A 23,399-nucleotide genomic window follows, 5' to 3' on the forward strand; every position below is an offset into this window, starting at 1 on the left:
GGACAAACTTTTACTAGTTAATTTTTGTGCATTTTTTTCTAACTTAAAAATAGCGTCCATATTTATCAATCTAACTCCAAATTCTACTAGAATAATTTTATTTACAATTGCTTTAGTATTGCTATGCAACATTTTACTTATGTTTGAACATACAGATACATATAATTAAAGATGCATTGTTATATTGAGAAAGTCGACATTGCCAAATTACGATGATAAAGTCTCTCGACGGATCGTGATATCGAAATAAACACAATTGGCACTACTTTGTCGGCAAATCGTAACGTTGAAAAAGGTGTAACGGAGTCATTCCATCGATAGATCGCTAAATGTTAACAGGTGTCTGTGATCTGCGGTCTACACAACTTATTAGGTTAGTAATCAATTCAAATAATAATTGAGTGATTTCATTAATAATTACATAAAATCATTCATTTTGTTTCTTTTTAAACAAGTATAAATATTATACTATTTCTTAGTATTTATCATTGCTGTTCACTAATTCTTTCACATAGAATATTATATAATTAATAAAATTTATATTACTCTTGCTCATATTAATGATATCAGGAAAACATGACATATTAATATACATATATAATACAAGTATATATTGAAATAATATATATTTTTGTTTTACAGATGACATAATAATACAATTATATTATTTTTTGTGCGTTATTATTTACCCTTTGTATTTTTTGATTGAGTTATATTTTTAAAGATTAAATAATTTTTATAAAGAGAAATTATTTGTTATTTATTTTTTTATAATATAACATTTTCAAAATTAAAGAATTAAATATCTTACTAACAAACATTATGAGATAAATAAACTCCATAAGAGTAAAATATAATCTATTACCAATTATATTAATTAATAGAAAATATTTATCGGCAATGGTGATAAAACAAAACTTTAATAAAAAAAGGTAAAGATTTGTCCAGGTAAAGTTATTAATTAAGATCACATATATTAATAAGAAATATTAGAAGTAATATTTTAAACGTTCAAGCTTTAACATGAATATATGTACATCAGATATTAGCATCTTTATTTATTTTTATAAAAGTATAACTATTCTCTAAACAAGACTCGTTAGTACAAAATAGCAAAAAAGACACATCATTGAAATATAATTTAATGGGTAATTGTTGCACCAAGTGCCTTTCATTCAAAAGAGAACTTACTAGTATAATTTAGAAGTTACATAGTTCTCAAATTATTTTATACGCAAAAAAGTGTTATGACAAAATACATACAATGGTGCTCTGTCCTAATATTATATAAACAGACAAGTTATATTTACCAATATAAGTATTGATTAAAAAGAAATTATATCTTGGCACCAATTATGAGTAGAAAAGTTATTCATAATATAAAAGTACAATTCTTGTAAGTATAACTTCAAAAACTAGATCATCTACAGTCTCTACATAATTATACATAAATAAATCAAGAACTTATTTTATAGTCACCATATTGCAATGCCCAAAGCAAGGGGCAGATACTTAAAGAAAAATAAAATATGAAAGAATTTAAATGATACAAAGATTATTACATAAATAAAACTTACAATATAATATACATCTTTGTTCCATATTAAGAGATGAACAGTGTTACATTAATGATTGGCAAAAACAAAATGTAAGATTATAAACAAACTGAATTTCTAATTTTCAAAAAATCTGATTATCATATATATATTGTTTTCAAATTTGTCTTTTGCTGACAAATGACAAATTAAAATTGATATAGATTAATATTTCTTACACATAAACTGTCAATTTTTTAATATGGAGAGAAGTACATAGAAATAAAATTTGTCTGGAATTCTAAAAAAAATGCTATAGAAAGTCTAAACTTTTTATCAAATATTTATGAAGAATCATTTATAATTATTTCACATTTTCATTGAAAGTTATGATTTTTCTTGAAAAATTTCATATTACTTAAAAATTTACAAAGGATAACATATTTTTGAAACTTTTCAAGTGTAATTTTTGTGTTTTTTATTCTTCTATTAAAAAAAAAAGCTCCAATAATTGATCATCAGACACGAACAACAATACTAAAACTAAAAATGCAGCAATCCAAGAAAATACATGAGTAATATTTAATATAAGTATATATACTTATAAACACAGCAGAATGTTACACAAACAACACATAATTAAAGACCAATACAATTAGTTTTTGGTAAAATATAATAGTATTCCCATAACTTTATTACCGATTCCCAAGAGAGCTATGAAAAAAATAAATTTTATCTCCAAAATAAATCAACTTAGCTCTAGTAAATTATAAAATGACCCTTATTAGATAATTATTAATGATAATTTAATATATTTTAATTTCTGATTGATATTTGCAAATAAATTGCACTTATTTTTATACCTTATTTTAACACAAACATTTATATTTGGTAAAAATAGTTTATCATCTAAATATTATTTCATGTAAATTTACGAAAACATTCTTACCAAATACTGATGATAGTACTTACATATTTTTTTCAAAATAGTATAATTAACAACCTCAATTGAATTACTATATCTTCTATAACTACTTACATGCTTTCTAATATATAGTGAAAAGATATCGCATAAATTTTTAATTCGGTTGTACGGTAATATTACTGAAAAAATTATGTTGGTTTATTAAGAACAAATAGTTGATCATGTAAAAAGATTTGCTTTTATCAATTCCCTTATATATTAAATGTGCAACATTCTTGGTAATGTCACCTAATTGTTGATCTTACTGAAGCCGAAGTGTGAAACATGTTCTTAAATTCTGAACAATCTGCACTTTAATATGCTCTCCACGTTTTCCAATCACCACTATATATTCTAAATCTTGACATAATTCCTATGATATGCCTTAATTATTTTCTTCAATCTGTCCTTTGTGTAACAGGAGGAAATTCTGTATCATCATCCAGTCGGAATGGTCCTCTACTTTTTGGTGGACTTTCGGCTGCTGCTATCATCTCATAATATTTCTCTGATTCTACAAACCCATGTATACATAAATTACAGTTCTTTATTAGTCTGTATCAAGCGGATGTAACGATAAAGATGTGTATTTTGAACAAGTAAAATTCAATGGTACATGATATATTATTGCATCTAGACACGTTTGTAGATGATTTCACTTTTATATCATATAGTAAACCCCATTTGCATACTACTAGTGTTTTAAAAATCATAGTCACGAAGCATTTACGTAGAATACAACGATTATTATTTACATACGTATATAAGTATATATTTACATTACATGTTCAAAATAGAACGATATAAATTTTTATCTCGAAAATGGCATTCTACAAAAAAATTGTTCAGATAAGAATTATCGAATTTCAAAAAGGCAATACATTTATTGTTCTTTATTCAATGGAAGGTTTTAAGGTCATTTCAAAATAAATTTTGTTTTTTGAATAGGAATATATATTTTTTATAATGGCAATATATATTATGTAAAAAAAGTGACTTTTATCATAAATATTTTTTTATACATTTTAAAATTCAATTTAATAAAATATCTTTACACTTTTAGAATTTAAAAAATATTGATAATTACAGGTTTTGAGAAAAAGTACAAGAGATAAAAAATGTTTATTTAGTGCTAATATATTTAATTCTTAGAACTATTTGTGTGTTATTTTATAGGAAAGACAAAGTGTTTAATTAGCGTGTTTATTATTTTCTACTTTTTCTCATGCGAATGTGCGTGCATGCATGTGCGTGCATGTTAGTGTAGTGTGAGCGTAAAGATTAGAACTCGTAAATAAATAATAAAGAAATTTACAAATGATTGGATTATAATTATTGCTTGAGAAATTTAAACATTTTTCCTCAAAAAGTGCAAGATATTTTGTTAAATATATCAGGAAATTGAAGATAGATACAAAAATATTTTCAATAAAATCTACTTGTTTCTTTACATAGAATATGTTACTGTTATAAAAAAATTCCTATTTAAACTAACAAAATTGAGCTTCAAAAATTGAAATTTTCCATCAAATAAAAAACAATAAATGTTATAATATTTTCTCTTTAATGTAAGATAACTTTTGTCTAAATAATTTTTCTCAAAAATGCCATGTTTCTGAAATAAAAATTTTTAACACTTTATTTTGAATATTTAGTAAATATTGTATCTAGATGCAAATAAATAATTTCTATGATCACTGTACACAACACATTATTCGTGAAATGTGTTCACTAGAGATTGTTAGTGACTTAAAAAATATAGACCTTAAAAATCTATAATTTCTTGAATTCATGATAATTAATAAAATAGGCACAGAAATAAATAAATGCTTTACTACAAGGATTCCTATTGATGTCTAAATGTAAAATAATACAGGTTTATTTAAGTACGTTTTGTTTTGAAATTAATTCATAAAATAGTAATTATACAGAGAAATATATTTAGAATTATATATAATTTTAATTTGAAATTATTTTGTTCCAAAAATATATTTATAAATGATCAAATATGTTGTTAAGATCAGCTAAAGTATCACAACTAATAAATGAAAATTAATCATTGCTACATTGTTTAAAAAATTAGGATATAAATATTGATTTGTATTTTTATTGATTTTTTTAGAGGGTGGTTTACACACAATATCAATTTTAATGCGCCAAATATTATATATAAATAGCCCTGGTATGTACCTTCAGATGTGCATGTACTAACTTTTTGGGGAATGAAATATTAACTCTTTCCAGTTCAAGTGGGATAATCCCGACAAAGTCCTTTACGATTATAATCATATGCTGGAATAATCCTGGCATGGCCCTTTTCTGTTATGGTCATAAAACCAGAATAATACTTGTCAATTCCTTTTTCATTACAATCTTATACCATAATTCCGGCAAGACCCATTTCCATTATGCTCCATTATGCCAGTATAATCTCAGCAAGGCTCTTTCCTGTTATGATTTTATATCAGGATAATCCCAACAAGATCCTTTTCTGTTACAGTTGTATGCCAGGACAATGCCAGTATGCCCTTTTTCTGTTACAACTATATGTTATAGCAATCCTAATAAAGTACTTTTACTGTTATTATGTTTATGAAATATTAACAAAAAATGAACTTCAGATTTTCAATCTGTAAAATTACGGTTTTCAGGCAATAATTGATGGAACATATATTTCTATAATAATTTCAGTAACGAGATATCTTGGTCTATAACTATTACGTTGGGAAAGAGTTAATACATTATCATAACTATAACAGATATTAAATAATATTACAATATAAAGGACTAAAATTTTCTCATTTTTTAACAATTGTAAGATTTGTTTCTACTTTATGCAATATTTGGCAAAATTAAAAAAGTAAAGTTTAGCTTTCAATCAAAAATTTACACTTACATTATTATTTATACCAGTGATAATATACCCTGCACTACAAACATGTATGTTTACACAACAAATTTACATCTTATTAAAAATTGTAATATAATTTTCAATATATTGATATAAAACCTGTGATATATATAAATATTATTGTACTAAAACCTAGTAAGAAGTACTTTGTTTTTTTATAGATGTAAATTATAGTGTTCGCATGCATATTTATAAAATAGAAAGCTTTTTATAAAGAACTACTTAATTTCCCAAACACTATATTTTGTTTAATATATATTTTGACGCTAATATATACAATATTAATAACCTAACACCCAGCTAATATATGAGCATTACTGTTATATTGCTTTTTTTTTTCACTGTGTGTATAAATGCAAACATTTACAGTGAAATAATGAATAGAAGGATTGCGTGAAGGTGAATGAATTGATATGTATAGAGCAAAATATGAGCAAATAAAAAAACAAGGGGCAGTATAGAGGACATACCAGTACCTGACATGGAGTCTGGCGAACGACCACGTAACGCACCCGCGTAGCTATTTATGCAGGCTTCGGTGGATAATAAAAAGAAAAAAATTGCATCAAGTAAGGTCAACTGTTGGGGCTCCCCTTTAGCCCCTGAAGAAATTGCCTGGTAATTTAATTCTGAGGGGCTAGAAGCGAGAAAAAGGAAATATAAAGCAAGTAAAAGGTTTCCTTTATGCGCACACACGCATGATCTGTTCTTTTAATTTCGTTACCTTCAAAATAAATTGATTAAATAATATGCTTTTTGTTTAATTATTTTTACCCATAAATATAAATGTTTATATATATATTGTTTAAATATTTGTATTTAGTATAATATCTATTATAAATTATGTTCTAAGCATTGATTTTTCAATAAAGTAAATATCAATATTAAAAAAGAATACTAACATATCTTTTTTAATTATAAGATTTTTTAATATTATCCACTGTTATATTTGTATTTGACCATTTGTTTAAGATTTTAGAATATATAATTTTATTTTCAGAATATAAAGTACAAGACTACTGTAAATTATAAATATTGATATTAAGACGTTTTATTTTATAAAATTGATAAAGATAATGTAGAAAAATCAAATAATAAAATTCTATAATAAAGTTCTCATTTTTCAGGCTTATAAAAATACAAATTAAATATCCAACTAAAAAAAGGATGTAAAAAAATATAATAGTTAACAATCCTTTGTGGAAGATTTCAACTAATATTTCACAGTACATTTGGCTCTGGAATCATTGTGCAATCCGCAAAGGGTCAAATAGAGTTTTATACTCCTCAAATTTAATGAACGCTTATATAATGTTCAACTTAATAAGAACACTACTTTACTAATTAAGGTTTTGCTGTTTACATCTACTAATTTTGCAATATTTATACTAATACAATTGACTTGCTAAACTAAAAAATTTTTGATGTTACAAAAGAAACAGACTAATAGCTTTAGATACCAGGTACACCTGTGTGTGTATGTGTGTGTATTGTGTGCGTCATATGCGCGAACGTGTGTAATATACCTTATTGAGAAGGTAATTACACATCTGATTTGTTAATATTCAAGTACATGCAAAACTTTTTACCTTAATTCGTTATTATTAAACTTCAAAAGATATTCTTAAAATCACTGATATAAAAATATTTATATATGATTATCATATTAGTTTCGTAGTTATTATAAGTAAAAAGTTTTGCAATAGAATGAACATTTTTATCTATCAAATTTCATTTTAATTATCAGTTTTATTATAATTTATATATCTTTATCGTCAACTCGCTCCCATTACATTAAATTACCTAAATATTTATTATAAAAATATGCAGAAAGTATAAAAATCATACCTGAATTTTGTACTGTTTGTACAGATGCTGTAGCTGTTGCTTGTGCTTCTCCAGAGCCAGAACCAGTTGAAGAAACAGTAGCACAATCTACTTCATCTTGTTTACCATCTAACCTACAGTATTGAAATTTTATTTTATAAACATGTTTCACCATGATATTAACTTGTTTGAACGTTATTACAAACCTATGTTGTTTTAAAAGTGTACAATTTCCTCCCTCTGTTATATCCAAATTGTATACATACAAATAACCATCGGCACTAGCTACCAATAGCTTTGGTACCTTATGTGTCCTAAAAAAAAATTTATGTAGAAAACGGAAAGTATAGAAATATTACTTATTCTAACTTACACAGTAATGGCACAAATATTTTTTAAACCGTAAAATGGTAAATGAACGCTAGCAAATGCACGTCCTTGATTAAAAACATCTGTTACTTGCGAAGGCAAATAATTCGCTGATGCAGATACAGCCTTTGTTAAATAGCCCATCCAGCTTTGTGATTCTTCTGCTTGAGCTTGTCGAGGCCTACAAAAAATAATTATGCGTTAATACATATTGATATATATATAGAAAATATTTCATATATGTATTACACTTTATTATAAATGAATACACACGCTTCTTTTGGTTCTTCTAATTTGAAAATGTGTACAGTTTCGGTATTACTAGAGCAACAAAGGAACATAGAATCCATACTAAAGGCCAGACTGCTAATGGACACACATCTTTTAACTCCACGACGAAATTCAAATAATTTTGTTCCGTCATTTACCTACAAAAACATAACCGTTCCTTTTTAAGTCAGTTTTATATATATATAATAAAAAATAGTAATACATATATATCAAAATTAACAATAAACATACATGAAAAACTCTAATTACAGTCCCTTTCTCAGAGGCAGTAGCAACTTTGGTGCCATTGGGACTGAATGCAAGAGCAGCAAGAGGACTATCATGTGCAGGTATCATTGTTTTAGCTTGCTGTAAATATAAATATTAATTTTACAGATTTTTCACAACATACCTTTAGAAAAAGGTTGAAATACATATGTAAAGGTACTTACAAGATTAATAGCATCAAATATCTGAACTTCTCCAATTGTATTTGAACCTGGGTAGGCTAGATAACAATTGTCACTGTTTATTGAAAGTGTACAGAGTCCTGCAAGATTTGGTGGTGTATCACGTATTGTATGTAATACTTTCATGTCTCTTATATTATGAATGTATAATGACTCTTCCAAACATACTACCAATCTCTGTAAAGAATAATAAATAATAAGAATATTGTACTGATATATATATATATGAACATTAAATATCTTGACACTAATTATCTATCTATATATATATATATATATATATATATATATTTATATAATTTCCGCATATTTTGTCTTATATAATTTGTAATTTGTATATAATTTATTTATCCTTTCGTCCGGTTGTATGAGTATGTATTTGTTACTATAATTTTATAACATACCGCTCTATTAAGTTTCACAGCCAAAATGGTATTAGAATAACTGTAATTGCAAATTTCTGTTCCTTTTCTAAAGTGACACACTTTAAGTTTACGGGGAGATGATAAACTAACAACTGCAACAAGACTGCTGCTGAATAATCTTTCAACGATACAAATATCCTCTGTATCTGAAATCAACATATGTTATAAAAGTACTATAATACAATCAGTAATAAATTTAATATATTACACTAAATATAAAAAAAAGATATTTAATAACAAAATTAAAATTTATATAGCAATAAAGAAATTATTTAATAATATACTATTACCATTTTCATATATTTTCTCGAGTTGATCGAAGGAGCTGAGAGAAAAGAGTTTATACCCTGCCTTTGATCCTACTGCTAAAGATCTGTAAATAAATTAAGATTATACATTTATAGTATATAATGAAAATAAATATAAGAGCATGGATAAGTGAATAATATTCCTTTAAAAATTTATAAAAAAAATTGCAATTTAAAAGATTGCATTATAAATAATTTGTTTCATCATAAGGAAACATTAATATATGAAAGATAAATAAACATTAACCTGGATCTTTGACTGATTGTTTTGTAACAACGGGTTGAGGAGAAAGAAGTCTTAAAACAAAATGAAGTACATAAAAGTTTATTTTTTTTCTAATAACGTATAGTAATGTAGTAAAATAAGAGCACGAAGGTGACTCGTTAACACGCAGTTAATCAGTGAAAGGAGGAATGGAGTGACGCAGTTATCAAAAACGCGGAGAACGAAGACGCATAGGAAAAGCGCGAACGAAAAACCTCGATCGTCGTGAGGGATGACGCCATGCGCGCGGCGGAGGGAAAAACCATATCGCACGTTTTATGTGCAAAAAAACTAGCTGTTCCCCCGCCTGTATCCCACTTGAATATTCTCCCACCTTTATAGAAAGGAGAGCAAGGTTAGAAAACAAAGAATGGATATCGTCATTTTCATCTTACTTCTTTGAGTTTCTAAAGAACGTAATGACACTTACGTGCAGTCCTGATTAAAATTAACAAAGAAAACACCACTTGGAGGATCGGCAGTCTGATTTGTGAGGTTCATGAGGCCAGATATGCCGTATTTTAATCCTTGCGTCAATACATCCACGTTGCGCGCGAGATTTTGCATAAATCGCACGTATGGTGCTCGTACGATTGCTCCTCTCCGTCTGCTTACTCTCCTTGATTCGCTTTTCTGCCTCCCTCACGCTTTCGCTCTCTCTTCTTCTCGCTTTCTCTCCTTCCCACTCCTCTCCTCTTTCCTCCCTTCCTTCACTCTCACTCTCAACTCACTGCTTCTTTCTCTTACACAAACACACACGCACGCGCACGTTTATATTATAGGGACCAACGACCAAGTAGTTCGACTTCGAACGATTCCTACAAGTGACTGTACCCCCTATTCCATATTGAACAGCTGACGCTCGCAGCTGAATCTATGAGATAAAGAAACAACCGAATCGCTATTCCACGTTCCGTATGTTCCGTGTTACCATAGCAATACATACGCGCGACTCATCATCAGCTGTCGAAGGCCTGGCTATGAATCACTATCAAATTTTTTCAACTGCAAGTGTTACTTTTATTACTTGCTATTCAATTTCATACAATAAATAATATTTTATCTTCGTATTATAATTATGATATCCATTTTTAATAAAATAAGTTTTTATAAATTATAATAACATTTCAAGTATAGCTAAATTTTTTAATAGTACATACATCAATATATGATTCTATAGAAAGATATTATGTGTATGATTTCATATATATATATAATAAATCATTTAAATATAAGTATATGCCGATCATATTTGATTCTTACGAAGTGGGCTTGTTTCTATTGTGAATTGGTAGAGAATTTTTGGCGATCGTATTCTCAACAAATCCTAGGGAACTTCAATATTAGCGATGAATGAATATCAGTTTGAAGTAATGCAAATTCTTTAAAATATTTTTATTCTTTAGAATCTCTTCATTTGATCTTAAACCAGAAATTTTATAATCTTTCTTATAAAATAAATCACATTGTAATTTTCACAATTTTTGTATTAGCATAAGTCAATCTATAATATATAGATTTAGTTTCTGATAAAATGATATATGTAAAATATAAAATTTCTTTCAAACATAACCAACTATTTTCAAGGTCTAATGTCGGTTGCATTAAAACTGCTCACCGCCTCTCGCTCGAAACGTATGTGACTTCAGCGACAGGTATGGACAAAATATGAACTACAAGTCCAATAGAAGAACAGTTTTCCATCATACACCTATCATATCGACATATAAGCTTGTGTGTATTCTCGTTTCATGCGACCTGCAATCAGCTTAGTGTAGGTTACAGTTTAGTTAATAGGCTGAACTTACATTTTTCTATCTCATATTTACATCCTTCTTTAATAGTATGCATCTCGCAGTAATCTGTTTACATAGGTCATTGTAAGCATAGTGACAATCACATTTATTTTGTGACAAAAATGCATAAAAAATAACAAATATAATTAATACATATAATCGTAATAATAAATTTACGATAAAAAACAAGATTTTATTAATTATTTTGGTAAAAATAGTAATTAATGAATATATTTATATATTATATTTTATTTTAATAACAATCAAAACATGTAAAATCATTTTGACACTATCTACGAAATAGAACTTCAAAAGCTATTATTTTTTGTGATTTCTCCTACAGGATTTTTCCAATTTGTATCATTATTATTATTACTATTATTACCGTTACAATAATAATATATAATATAATAATAATAAATACATTTAAATATTAAGTATAAATATTAATTTATTATTATTTTTGACAAAATAAGCGACAAAATCACCGAATGAGCCACCATTGTTTCTTCATGTATTACAAACGCGTTTTCTTGTATTTAGAATGGATTAAAAAATCTAAGTTCAATCTATGTACACAAACAAGGTGGCAATCAGCTAATTTACGGAAATAAAACATACTGCTCAAATATTTACATGAAAATTAGTATTGGAGATAGAAGCTTTATTTTTTTCATTGCAGATTTTTAGACGTATTACTATACAAAACTTCAAAAATTCGAAAAATTTCGAAAACAGCATTTGCGTCAACAATGATTCTAGGCATAATTTTTGAACAACTTTGATGAACAAAATCTTATATATATATATATATATATATATATATATATATATATATATCTTTATAATAATTATATATATAAAGATAAAGATTTAAATCTTTAGAAAAGAGGAATCATCTTTTTCGAATTTTAGAAATAAACTTTAATTTTCTGAAAAAGATCTTGTTAAAAAAAGCTTTTTATTCAAGAATAGTTTATGTATAAAAAAGATTTTTTCAAAATTTAAAACCGGATTATTCATTTAAAATTTCATATTTAAAATGAGACTGTTCATCAAAATTGATCAAGAATTACGCCTAGATTCTATGTGATGTAAACTATTATAAAACCACAGGTGGTGAACAACCTGAACGTGGCGTATCTTTACTCGCTAGTGAAAATACGCCACCAATCCACTGCGGTTTCAATTTACTCAATAATATTGATCGAGATATTATTTTGTTTAATTATTTTATACATTTTAAACATTTATAAACTGCTTCAACATGATGTATTGCATAATATTACGTTTAAAACATAGTATGTACATTATTATACATTCTCAAATATTATTAACGCATTTTTATGTATGTTATAAATGTGCGTAAATGAAGCATATTTGAAATATGCAATAATTATGTTTTGCTTTGTATGCAATAATGTTCATATATTTTTTCAAGGTCATTATTTAACAATAGCATTGCTAAATAAAAAACTAGATGATTTAATTCGTTATAACTTAATATCATATTATTTAATCGTAAAAACTATTTTATTATAAATGTAACCATTAATCAAATAATAAATATCTTTAGTCTCCTCTTGCATATTTCTATTCTATAGAATTTATACGCTATACGTTCGCGTTTCGTGAGGAAGTCCTCATTCAGAATAGGGCACGTGATCGAGTAGGATTAATTATATTGTGAACGTCAATTGGTCATATCTAAGCTGATAACTTTATCGGAGTAGAATGAATTGTTAAAAAGCAGTACGATATATACGAGTATGAATGATATTGGAGCATTATTCTTAATATATAACAATCTTTATACGTATTACAATCTTTATATTTATTATATTATTTTACATTATACTTATATTTCAACTCCTTATTAATCTACCTACTATGAAATAAAAATTGAGTGGTTCGCTCGAACAATTACATAACTGCTTATATATATTGAATATTCACGTCTTTCAAAATCTTTGTTCATATTTCGCGCGTAAAATGCTCATTTAAAGTTATTCAAATGATTCTTATATTCATTGAAGGCATGTATCTTCATGGATCATGCAAATAATGCTTAACGAAAGTATGTATATTTATAAGTTCATATATGTGTACATACATACTAATTACTTTTTTTAAATGTTACGTATCATCGAAAAAAAAGCTATTCAAAAGAAAATACCTATAAATACATAAATCCGCTAATGATATACATATATTAATTTGTCAAATGTTTATTTTTACGAGTGATTTTTATAGATATACGATTGTGAAACGAAAAGACTATTAAATTATTATTTATATACTACTTATAGGTATCGGGCTTCAGTTCTTTGCGGTTGTGTTAACCTGAGATTGTTTCGAAAAGCAACACATATGTGTCTAGCACGTTTTTCTACACACATTACTTTTTTCCCACTATCTTCCTCCCTTTCATCCTTTTACCAAGCAGTATAACAGCTGGACAGCAATTGATTATGTTAGTAGCTCGGCGACAGCTGAGCGTGCTGCAGCTTATTTTTGTTGGTAGATTTAACTTATAAATCACTATATCATTTTTAAAATATATTATACAAATAATGTAAAATAAAAGGCAATATGAAACAGAAAATATATACTTAGTGGCAGTAACTTTATTAATATTCTTCATACCGACATTTAAACGAGTTAACGTGTCGAGTAAAGTGCAACATCATGGATGAATCCTACCTCCATCAGCTTGTCACAGAACCTATAAAAAATCTTCTCCGATTACATCGTATAAAAGAGTAAGATGTAGTTATTAAATAGGGGTTTGATTTCTTAGAATTCTTGATTGTGTATGGTAATTATTTTGCTTTCTCTTTCTTTCTCTTTTTCTATTTCTTTCTTTTCTTTTTTTTCTTCTCTTTCTTTTACTTCTATCTGCCTCTATCGTTCTTTATTTTCTTTTCTTCAGTGGTGGTGGTATTTTTATTAGTAAATTAAAGATTTTTTAGCAAGTTTTATTCTTTTGAGAAATTAAAATAGTTACAATCATAACTAAAAATTTATATCTGTATTTATAAAATATTGTAATTTATATTGGAAAAATTGTATTACTATATAGAAAATGTAAAATATAGATATTTATAAATAAACAAACAGTAATAAGTAATAAATGGTAAATAGTTTTGATTATTCCTTGTTTTATGTATTACTAATTGCTTAATAATAAATAAATAGTACTCGTCCTTTTATAATGCATAAAAATTTTATCTAATATTATCGTATTAAATTTATATGTATTTTAAGAAATCACTATTGATTGATATTAGTAATAAATTAATATTTTTCTTTAATATATTTCAATAACTATTAGAAAAGTAATATCTAAATCATTGAATAATATATAAATATTATATCTATATGATACTATAAATAAGATAATTTTACATATTATTTTATATTAGCTTTTAAATATAGCATGTTATGCATCATATGAGAATATAATTTCATATTAGCTATCTTTTACTAATAATTAACTTAAAAGTTATCCAAACTACTAACGTAAGTACTTCACAATGCATTATTTTTATTTTATAAATAAATACTTTTCATTTTTCTTATTCTTATTTGCTTATTTTTCTGTTTCTTATCTAGTAATATTAACATATGCATGTGTAGGGTAATTTGAAGTAACTGAATGGAGTGCAAATACATTGCTTATAGATAGATAGAACATCAATACCGCAGAAACAGAAATCTAAAGTATTTAAACATACAACAATAAAGGCTCATCAGCATGTTGGGGAGTATGGAGATATTTTCCTTTAAGACATAGATAATAAGTATGTACTATATTTTTTTATGAATGATATATGACCACAGGTTATGAATGTTTGTAATAAATTCTTCTAATAATTCGGAAATGAACACATATCACATACACACACACACTTGGTTGTATGATTTTTCAAGTTATACCATAATTACTTTGTTAATAGGAATAAAATAACATAAAATATGATTTGAACAAGTAACTTTGTTATATTTTTTAAATATAACTTTAAAAGTCTTATGATGTAACGTTCAATGATCTTCTTTTGTCTTATGTAAGAACATTGATCTGTTTCATTACACAATAATCTCCAAGCCGTACTTTTAGTTATGTAACTATATAACGTATAAAGATGAAATTTAATTTATTATAGGATAAAATGGATGAATTCACGAGCATGTACAAATCAGGCATATAATCCTACTTCCATAGAACATGTGGCTAATGTGGCCACTCATGGAATTTGGATTGTCCCTTCTATAATTGGCAGTTTAGAACTTTTTCGACGTTCTATAACATGGACACAGTTTGTTTCTGCATGCGTTTATGGTACTTCATTGATTCTTGTTTTTGTGGTATCCACATTTTTCCACAGTGTCCATTACTGTAATCATAACAGGTAATAATAAATTATACTTTTTATATTAGTGTCTTTTTCCAATTATAGAAGATTATCATATAATTATATCTTCTTGTGGTTTATATTTCAGACAATTAAAAGATGCATTGCATCGCTGTGACCGTGCAATGATTTATATCTTTATAGCTGCTAGTTATTTTCCATGGTTAAATGTAGATCATTTCCCAGGTGATAAACTACTTTTTACAATGAGATATGCTGTTTGGATTATGGCAATGTTGGGAATTCTTTATCAACAAATTTTCCACGAGCGCTATAAAATGCTCGAAACCATTATGTATTTGGTCATAGGTATTGGTCCAAGTGTAGCAATCATTAATGTCGTAAGTTAGAATTGAAATATAATAATTAATATTACATATAGTAGAATTTTTTTATAATACATAATATGAAACGATGAAATACTGATTGTTTAATATATCTCTTTATCTGAATATTTTCATTTAATTATAAAATTGTTTAATTATTGCAGAATGATTATTACAACATTGCTGAATTAAAAACAGGAGGGTTTATTTATATTTTGGGTTTAATATTCTTTAAATCAGATGGTAGAATACCTTGTGCACATGCAATTTGGCATCTTTTTGTAGCTGCTGCTGCTGGATTTCATTATTATGCAATTTTAAATCATGTATTTCCTGCAATAAGTTCAACAGTCACAATTGATCTACCAAGTGTGCCATCATTACCCCATATAGTACAATCTCATTTAGAAATTTAGATTCACATATAATATTTTTGCCATATATCTACAGTTTTGCAAAAAAGAAATTGAAATTTTCAATGAAAATTCAGTAAAGACTGTATTTGGTTTTAATCTTCCATATAAACAAAGTTTTTATAGAAAAATTTGTTATAAATAAGTAGACTATATAGATTTCCAATCTTTTTATCATTATAAAGGATTTTTATCATAAATTATTACATCCATTACAAAAATATGCAAAATAAAAATATACAGAATGTAAATATAACACTAGAGTAAAGTTATAGTGACAGAGTATTGGAAATATGAATGATGAAAAATAAGTATGATTTATATAATTTATAATCTACAGAATATTGAAAATGTACTTCTAATTTATTTGGTGACAATTGTTTTGTGTAGTTTACAATATGGTAATTGTAATTTTCATATATTTATGGTTAATATTATTTAATATATATATATATATATATATATATATATATATATATATATACAATTATATAGAAAAAAATTTGTTTATAATAATATCAAGTTTATATGGCATAAAAAGATATGTTTCTTAATGCATTATTTTGAAAATAGAATCGATAATATTGCATGTTTATATAACAGCTGACAAATAGTGACAACTATTAATAACAATACAGTTTTTCTTAATTATGGTTCCTTTTTTATTATCTAATGTGCCAAAATTAATCTTGTCATTTTTTTAATACTAAATTTGTTCAATAAATAACTATAATGCTACAGAGCATTATTGTAAAATTATATATACGAATATAAGATTATATATAGCCTATTAAAATTTTGTTTATTATATAAATTCTTTATCATATAAGTTAATTGAATGTTATCATAATTACCATATTTTAATACAAATTTTGTTTGTATAATTAACAAAATATACATATTTATACATATTTATGTACATAATACGTACATTAACATTGTAAAACAATGAAAAAAAAAACAAGTGTCTAAACATGTGGTGATAATACTATATTATTAAAAGAAAAAGAGTACAAAACAATTACTAATTGAATATTAAATCATTTACTACATGCTTTAACTGCATATAATTTGCAGTGTACCAAGTATGTAAGTATGAATATGTAAAATGTATAATATTGTTGTTATTAATATGATTTTATATTGATAAAATGGTAATTATGTGAAATAAAAATATTGTAAAATACAAATAATGTGTTTTATTATATAAAATTTGAATAAACTAGCATTTATTTATTCACAAAAATAATAATAAAAAATAATTAATAGTACATTAACAAATAGACATGTGTAAATACTAATGTAAGAGCCATCTATCGTTTGAGGTCAATGATACTTCATGGTAACTATAGTAACAATACCAAACAAATTGATAACAAGGGCTATAACAGATGAGAATCTTTTTAGCTAGAGCTAGCTAATCTATATATTATTCCATTAATAATCAAAACTAATACGATACATACAATATAATGTAGAGTGATACAAATTATATATACAATTATCTATACTACTGTTTAATATGATATAACATTTATAACGTTGTTTGTTTTGCTTTTTTGGCATTATGTGTATAAAATAATGTATATGATCTATTTCGTGGAATTAAAAATACAGTGAAAAATTATGAACTGGATCAATTGAAATTTTAATATCAATTTTTAAATAAACGATTTATTTTAATACGAGGTAATAAATTTTGTGGAAAATGGATCAAAGTGAAAGTAATATTACAGGAAACAATACACTTTTATCTACTAACATATTAAAAAAGCTACCATCATGGTTGGTAGAAATGACTGAGTATGTATTTGATAAAGTTTATATTTTATTTAATGTTGTAAAACAAAGCATATATTTTTAACATATCATACATAAATATTTTATTGAAACTATTTAATTTAATAGGAATGTAAAAAGATTAAATGTAATTGATGATTATAAAACATTACAAATAGAAAAACATTTAATGCATAAAGAACATAGATTTGAACAAACTTCTTTAGAAGATGATACATCTGTTTTAAAGAAAGATATTGATAATTTGTAAGTTTTATTTAAATTTAGTATAATAATTTTTAGTATGTATAAAAATAATTTTTTAATCTTTTAATAAACAATTAAGATATAGGCAGTCTTGCAAACCATTTTTTACATTAAACAAGACAAAAGATATCGATGGTGATATTTTATTACAATCATGCACTAGTAAATCTCTCCCTAGTACTCCAAATCATGCAAAGATCAATATAAAGGATACTTCAACTCGTGCTTTTTCTGCTATTGTTGATTCAAATGATCAAACTTCTATTAAAAAAGATTTTAGTGCACTTGATGAATATATGGAGAAAAAAAGACTAGAGAAAGTCTATAATAATACAAAATCTATGAGATTTAAAAACAATGAGAATTATAATTGTAAACTACGAACTCTTGATGATTTTGAGAAACGAAATCAAGACTATTTTCAGTCAGATATATTAAATAAAGGATATAAAATGGACAATGAACTGTTAACACAACAAAAATATGAAACTTATTCTAAACATAAAATTAACGTAAGGAAACAAGATCCTAAAAATAATTTGCCACGTGGTATGTTTCTGTGATATTTTAAATATTAAAATTAAATATTTTGATAGCATGTCTGCATATATGTAGAATCATTACTTGTAATTATTATGTAATTATCATGAAATAATTAATTTTTTTTTAATTTTAATAGGAATCATAAAGAGAAGATTAGATTATTTATCTGGTTTAGCACCAAAAGAAGAAACTATTACAGATGGAATAAGAACAGTATCAAATACAATATATCATACTGATGCAAACAATAGTGAACTAACAAGAAAGAATCATAATAAATTTGTTTCTTCAATAGAAATTGGCCAGAATAATAGTAATAGTTCAAAAGAAAAATTTGCAGATAAAAGTTTGCATAATTATAAATCTAGTATTCAACAAAATGAAAAACATCCAATTCAAGGTAGGTAATTGTGAAAAAATTAATTTGTATGTAATAGTGGCCACTATTGACATCTTAAATAAACTCAGATATGAAAAAGTCCTATAGTTTGATTTTTATGTTTTTCATCATGGTACATAACTCGCAGTTTGAACTTCATGAAACTCTTAGTGATCTTTTAACTTGTTTATTGTCAAGATTATAGATCAGGTCAGTGTATAAATTTATATTAATTATAAATAATGTGGACTACAATATGGTATTATTTTGTTCTGTCATAGATAGTTGCAGAAATTTTATTGTACCAGAACTTCCTTGTGGTAAAATATTAATCATTGATATACTCAGTACTTGGGGAGATAAACATTATGCAGGTCTTAACGGAATTGAGATATTTTCAGATACAGGTCAACTTGTATCTGTAAATAAGGTAAACAATTTGTCATTAATACAAAGATTTCATAAATATACATATATTACTATGAGTTACTATTTATATTTAACATCATTTTTATACACAATTTTCTATAGATATCAGAAAATCCATCAAATATAAATCAATTATCAGAACATAATGATCTTCGTATTATTAATAATCTTATTAATGGAGTAAATAGAACAAGAGATGATGCTAATTTATGGCTTATCCCATTTACAGAAGGAAATCATCATTACATTCATATGATTTTTCAGGATATTGTAACAATTGCTATGATTAGAATATGGGTAAGTTTTGTTAAATAATATAATTAATTTTATGAAATTTTCGTTACTATGTTTATTATTTTTAGAATTATAATAAATCTAGAATACACTCATATAGAGGTGTTAAAGATATCACTATTACATTGGACGATACACTTATTTTTTATGGAGAAATTGCTAGAGCATCTGGTGACTTACAAGGCACTCTTAATTCTTTTGGAGATGTAATATATTTCAATATATATTACACATATATCTATAGATATATTAGAAATTATTCTTATAAAATATCATATCTGTGTTTACAGACAATTTTATTTACCACTGATGAAAATATCTTAGAAATGATATCAACAAATGATGAAATGTTTACAATTACTAATAAAAATATGCTTAATTATGCACAAAAGGAAAAAGAGAGACCAGCAACAGTAACGACTAATTCCAATGTAAATAATATTGGATTATTGTGTTATTATATATGGATTATGAATATGTTGTATATTCTATTTTATTATAGATAACATTTGGAAGGCGTAAAAGTGATTGTTCAGTTGGAAATCGTTCAAATGTATCTAGTGGTAGTGAACATAATACATTATCCCTTGCTTGTAAAGAAATTCAATTGATTATTCTTTCAAATTGGGGTACTGCTGGAATAGTAGGTGAATAATTCATATTGTAATTAATAAATAATAATCATATTGACAATATTTAATCATGTGTAGGTCTTAATGGGATAGAATTCATTGGAGACCAAAATTTAATTTTGTCAACAACTCATGCTAACTTAAAATGTAACTTAGATAATATAAATCTTTTAAGATTGATTGATGGATACAATATAACAACTGATAAAGATCATATGTGGTTAATAGATTATATAAATGAAAATGAAGAAATTATTATAACAATTACATTTGACAAGGAGGTATATATTACTGGCATGAGATTCTGGAATTATAATGCTTCTCTGGAGTTGTCATATTGTGGTGTAAGCTTTTTTATATAATGAGATAAAGTAATTAACACATTAATGACTACAAGCATTTGGCATATAACAACTATTAAATGTAGGTAAAACATTTATTTATAAAATTGGATGGAAAATCTATATTTGAAGAAGATTGCGATAGCTTTTTATTGAGAAGAGCTCCAGGAAATTGTCATTATAATTTTGTACAAGAAATAAGTTTTATTTGTCATTTGGACAACGAATTAACATTATCAAAAGAGTTTAATACAACTTTAACTTTGTCCCAAGAGGGTAATATAAAATTTTGCATAACTAAACATTTTTATACATATATAATATCTATTAAAATAATTGTCTTATTAACTGGTATATTATAGAAACTATTCCATTTAATAAAGATTATGAAGTACCCTTAATGCCACAAGGTTTTGTATATCAAATAATGATATTTTCAAGTTGGGGTGATTCTTATTATGTGGGTCTTAATGGCATTGAATTTATTGATATTAATGGTCATCAAATCAAATTAAACAGAGATAGTGAGTATATCTAAGAAATATATACATACATACATATATATATACATAAATTTAATATATATATATAATATATATAATATATATTATATATATATATATATATATATATATATATATATATATATATATATATATTAAATTCATATTTTTCATCGTTTTATTTGATAATGTTGATACATATTATTCAGATATAGGAGCGTATCCAGAAAGTGTAAATATACTAGAAGGAATTGATAATGATGTAAGAACACCAGATAAATTGATAGATGGTGTGAATGATACCGATGATGGTCAACATTCATGGCTTTCACCAATTTTGCCTGGAGAAGTAAGTAGTATTTATTATATATTATTTATATTTCAATCTAAAAATTGTTAATAAATATATTAATCTTATTATATATTAATTTATCATCTAGACAAATCGTATTTATGTCATATTTTCTTATCCTACAACTGTAAGTGCCATAAAATTATGGAATTATGGAAAAACTAAGTCAAGAAGAATAAAAGAATTTGCAGTAAGTAAACATTAAGATATAAGAAAGATTATAGTTAAATTGAATTTATACAAAATACGAAGTATCATGTTATAAAACATTTCTATCAAAAATGATAGATTTATTTATCTTCCTCAGATATTGGTGGATGATATACTAGTTTATAATGGAATGCTGAGTAAAAATAATACACATGAAATAATACAATTTTTTAATAGTGATAATACAAACAATATTGAGTCATCTTTAACTAGGTAAATATTGTTTTAAACAGCATATAATTAATATAAAATCAAATAATATTATATCTAAACATATTTTATAAAAGAACAACTACCATAACTATTATCTTATCGTCATTATTTCTGTTTTTTTAGCTCGGAACAAGAAAGATATATTGCGTGTTTACGAAGAGCTACTTCTGGTATAAATTCTTTGCCAGATCCAAATCTTAGACCTTATACATCTTTAATACAAACAACTAAAAAAACTAAGTTTTAAGAAATTAATATAATATATAATTTATAATTGAATTTACTCATGCCAATTGAAATTATATTTTGTTTTATACTTTATAATATATATAATGAAGTGATCTAACATAATACAAATCAAGGGTTAATATCATGAACCTACAGTAATTTCAAAGTTCTTTAAAATGTTCTTTTATCTTTTATAATTTGGTTTAATTCGAGGTTTATCGAGATGTCTTTTTATACTTGAATACAAATTAAAAAAAAAACATTTTTTAATGTCTTTTTGTTATAAAAATATATACTATGTTATCATTTTTTTTTATAAAACTATCATATTTAATAAAGAAAAATTAAATCGTATATCTTTAAGATTCTTTTTCAAAAATACTTTTAATATTTGTTTTATTTACGTTTTGTTACATTTATTGCGTTTATTAAGTAATTACTATTGATTTAGATAACATTTTTCTGAAAAGATAATAAATGATTAGTTATTTGTAATCATGCGCAGAAATTTGTCCAAGCAATATTGTTACGTTATATGCCAACTCAAACTTTCAAAATGAGACCATGAATCGCGACTCTAACTCTTTTTCAACATTGTTATGAATAGGCGACATCTTGTTTTATATACTGAATTAAGTTTGAGTTGGAACAGGAATTTATTTTATATGGAATCATACTTATTTACTCATATAACTTTATTCATTAATTATTTACTATACATAAAAAAAATATATATATATTACTAATCGTTTCAATAATTTATAATATCCTGTAACATCTACGCTTATATTATAAAATACATATATGCCAATACTGATATTATTTTAACACGTTAACATCGTAAGCACAATTACACGTAAAAAACAACATAAAAAGGTTAAATCTAAGCATACGAAGGACAGGGAACGAGATCAGTCCACGGAGCCTGATCCCCA

At 25.3% G+C, this 23,399-nt stretch overlaps 3 protein-coding genes across 12 annotated transcripts; 2 read left to right on the forward strand and 1 right to left on the reverse strand.

The window, feature by feature from the left end:
- Window positions 1-976: 976 nt before the first annotated feature.
- On the reverse strand, window positions 977-10,308 carry LOC127070653 (WD repeat domain phosphoinositide-interacting protein 2). Of its 4 annotated transcripts, none has more exons than XM_051008909.1 (11): window positions 9,775-10,308; window positions 9,062-9,144; window positions 8,751-8,917; window positions 8,329-8,523; window positions 8,129-8,245; window positions 7,880-8,034; window positions 7,611-7,787; window positions 7,444-7,551; window positions 7,259-7,371; window positions 5,881-5,943; window positions 977-3,013 (listed from the first exon to the last, which is right to left on the reverse strand). In XM_051008909.1, the coding sequence occupies exons 1-11, from the start codon at window positions 9,909-9,911 to the stop codon at window positions 2,898-2,900; spliced, it is 1,431 nt and encodes a 476-aa protein (XP_050864866.1). In that variant the 5' UTR covers window positions 9,912-10,308; the 3' UTR covers window positions 977-2,897. The 4 variants fall into 4 exon arrangements, with proteins under 4 accessions (XP_050864866.1, XP_050864876.1, XP_050864885.1 ...); XM_051008919.1 differs by having other exon boundaries at window positions 5,887-5,943; window positions 9,775-10,300; XM_051008928.1 differs by lacking the exon at window positions 5,881-5,943 and having other exon boundaries at window positions 9,775-10,286.
- Window positions 10,309-13,280: 2,972 nt separating this feature from the next.
- On the forward strand, window positions 13,281-17,478 carry LOC127067631 (monocyte to macrophage differentiation factor 2). 3 transcript variants are annotated; one of them, XM_051002833.1, is made up of 5 exons: window positions 13,281-13,902; window positions 14,780-14,943; window positions 15,307-15,552; window positions 15,644-15,896; window positions 16,046-17,478. In XM_051002833.1, exons 3-5 carry the CDS (start codon window positions 15,317-15,319, stop codon window positions 16,295-16,297), a joined length of 741 nt encoding a protein of 246 aa, XP_050858790.1. In that variant the 5' UTR covers window positions 13,281-13,902; window positions 14,780-14,943; window positions 15,307-15,316; the 3' UTR covers window positions 16,298-17,478. The 3 variants fall into 3 exon arrangements, with proteins under 3 accessions (XP_050858790.1, XP_050858781.1, XP_050858774.1); XM_051002824.1 differs by having other exon boundaries at window positions 14,825-14,943; XM_051002817.1 differs by lacking the exon at window positions 14,780-14,943 and having other exon boundaries at window positions 13,285-13,902.
- Window positions 17,479-17,971: 493 nt separating this feature from the next.
- LOC127067607 (katanin-interacting protein-like) lies at window positions 17,972-23,116 on the forward strand. Of its 5 annotated transcripts, XM_051002776.1 has the most exons (18): window positions 17,972-18,097; window positions 18,203-18,340; window positions 18,420-18,889; window positions 19,020-19,283; window positions 19,461-19,472; window positions 19,544-19,692; window positions 19,794-19,988; window positions 20,054-20,191; window positions 20,276-20,416; window positions 20,488-20,632; window positions 20,696-20,764; window positions 20,846-20,961; window positions 21,045-21,234; window positions 21,321-21,482; window positions 21,671-21,810; window positions 21,902-22,003; window positions 22,121-22,236; window positions 22,360-23,115. In XM_051002776.1, exons 1-18 carry the CDS (start codon window positions 18,003-18,005, stop codon window positions 22,481-22,483), a joined length of 2,766 nt encoding a protein of 921 aa, XP_050858733.1. In that variant the 5' UTR covers window positions 17,972-18,002; the 3' UTR covers window positions 22,484-23,115. The 5 variants fall into 5 exon arrangements, with proteins under 5 accessions (XP_050858733.1, XP_050858723.1, XP_050858704.1 ...); XM_051002766.1 differs by having other exon boundaries at window positions 20,696-20,961; window positions 21,342-21,482; window positions 22,360-23,116; XM_051002747.1 differs by having other exon boundaries at window positions 20,696-20,961; window positions 22,360-23,114.
- Window positions 23,117-23,399: the final 283 nt, after the last annotated feature.

Source organism: Vespula vulgaris, chromosome 1 (genome assembly GCF_905475345.1).
Source record: "Vespula vulgaris chromosome 1, iyVesVulg1.1, whole genome shotgun sequence".
In the NCBI taxonomy this organism is placed as follows: domain Eukaryota; kingdom Metazoa; phylum Arthropoda; class Insecta; order Hymenoptera; family Vespidae; genus Vespula; species Vespula vulgaris.

What these genes read in the sequence shown, in the direction of transcription:
- LOC127070653 (XM_051008909.1), bottom strand. Translation starts at nt 9,911, where the DNA reads ATGCAAAATCTCGCGCGCAACGTGGATGTATTGACGCAAGGATTAAAA. An exon ending in AATATTTGTGCCATTACTGT is followed by an intron (nt 7,552 to 7,610) that starts GTAAGTTAGAAT and finishes ATTTTTTTTTAG; the next exon opens with GACACATAAGGTACCAAAGC. An exon ending in ACAAACAGTACAAAATTCAG is followed by an intron (nt 5,944 to 7,258) that starts GTATGATTTTTA and finishes TATCCACCGAAG; the next exon opens with CCTGCATAAATAGCTACGCG.
- LOC127067631 (XM_051002817.1), top strand. Translation starts at nt 13,829, where the DNA reads ATGGATGAATCCTACCTCCATCAGCTTGTCACAGAACCTATAAAAAAT. An exon ending in CGATTACATCGTATAAAAGA is followed by an intron (nt 13,903 to 15,306) that starts GTAAGATGTAGT and finishes AATTTATTATAG; the next exon opens with GATAAAATGGATGAATTCAC. An exon ending in GTGTAGCAATCATTAATGTC is followed by an intron (nt 15,897 to 16,045) that starts GTAAGTTAGAAT and finishes TAATTATTGCAG; the next exon opens with AATGATTATTACAACATTGC.
- LOC127067607 (XM_051002747.1), top strand. Translation starts at nt 18,003, where the DNA reads ATGGATCAAAGTGAAAGTAATATTACAGGAAACAATACACTTTTATCT. An exon ending in CTCTTAATTCTTTTGGAGAT is followed by an intron (nt 20,192 to 20,275) that starts GTAATATATTTC and finishes CTGTGTTTACAG; the next exon opens with ACAATTTTATTTACCACTGA. An exon ending in TTTAACTTTGTCCCAAGAGG is followed by an intron (nt 21,235 to 21,320) that starts GTAATATAAAAT and finishes GGTATATTATAG; the next exon opens with AAACTATTCCATTTAATAAA.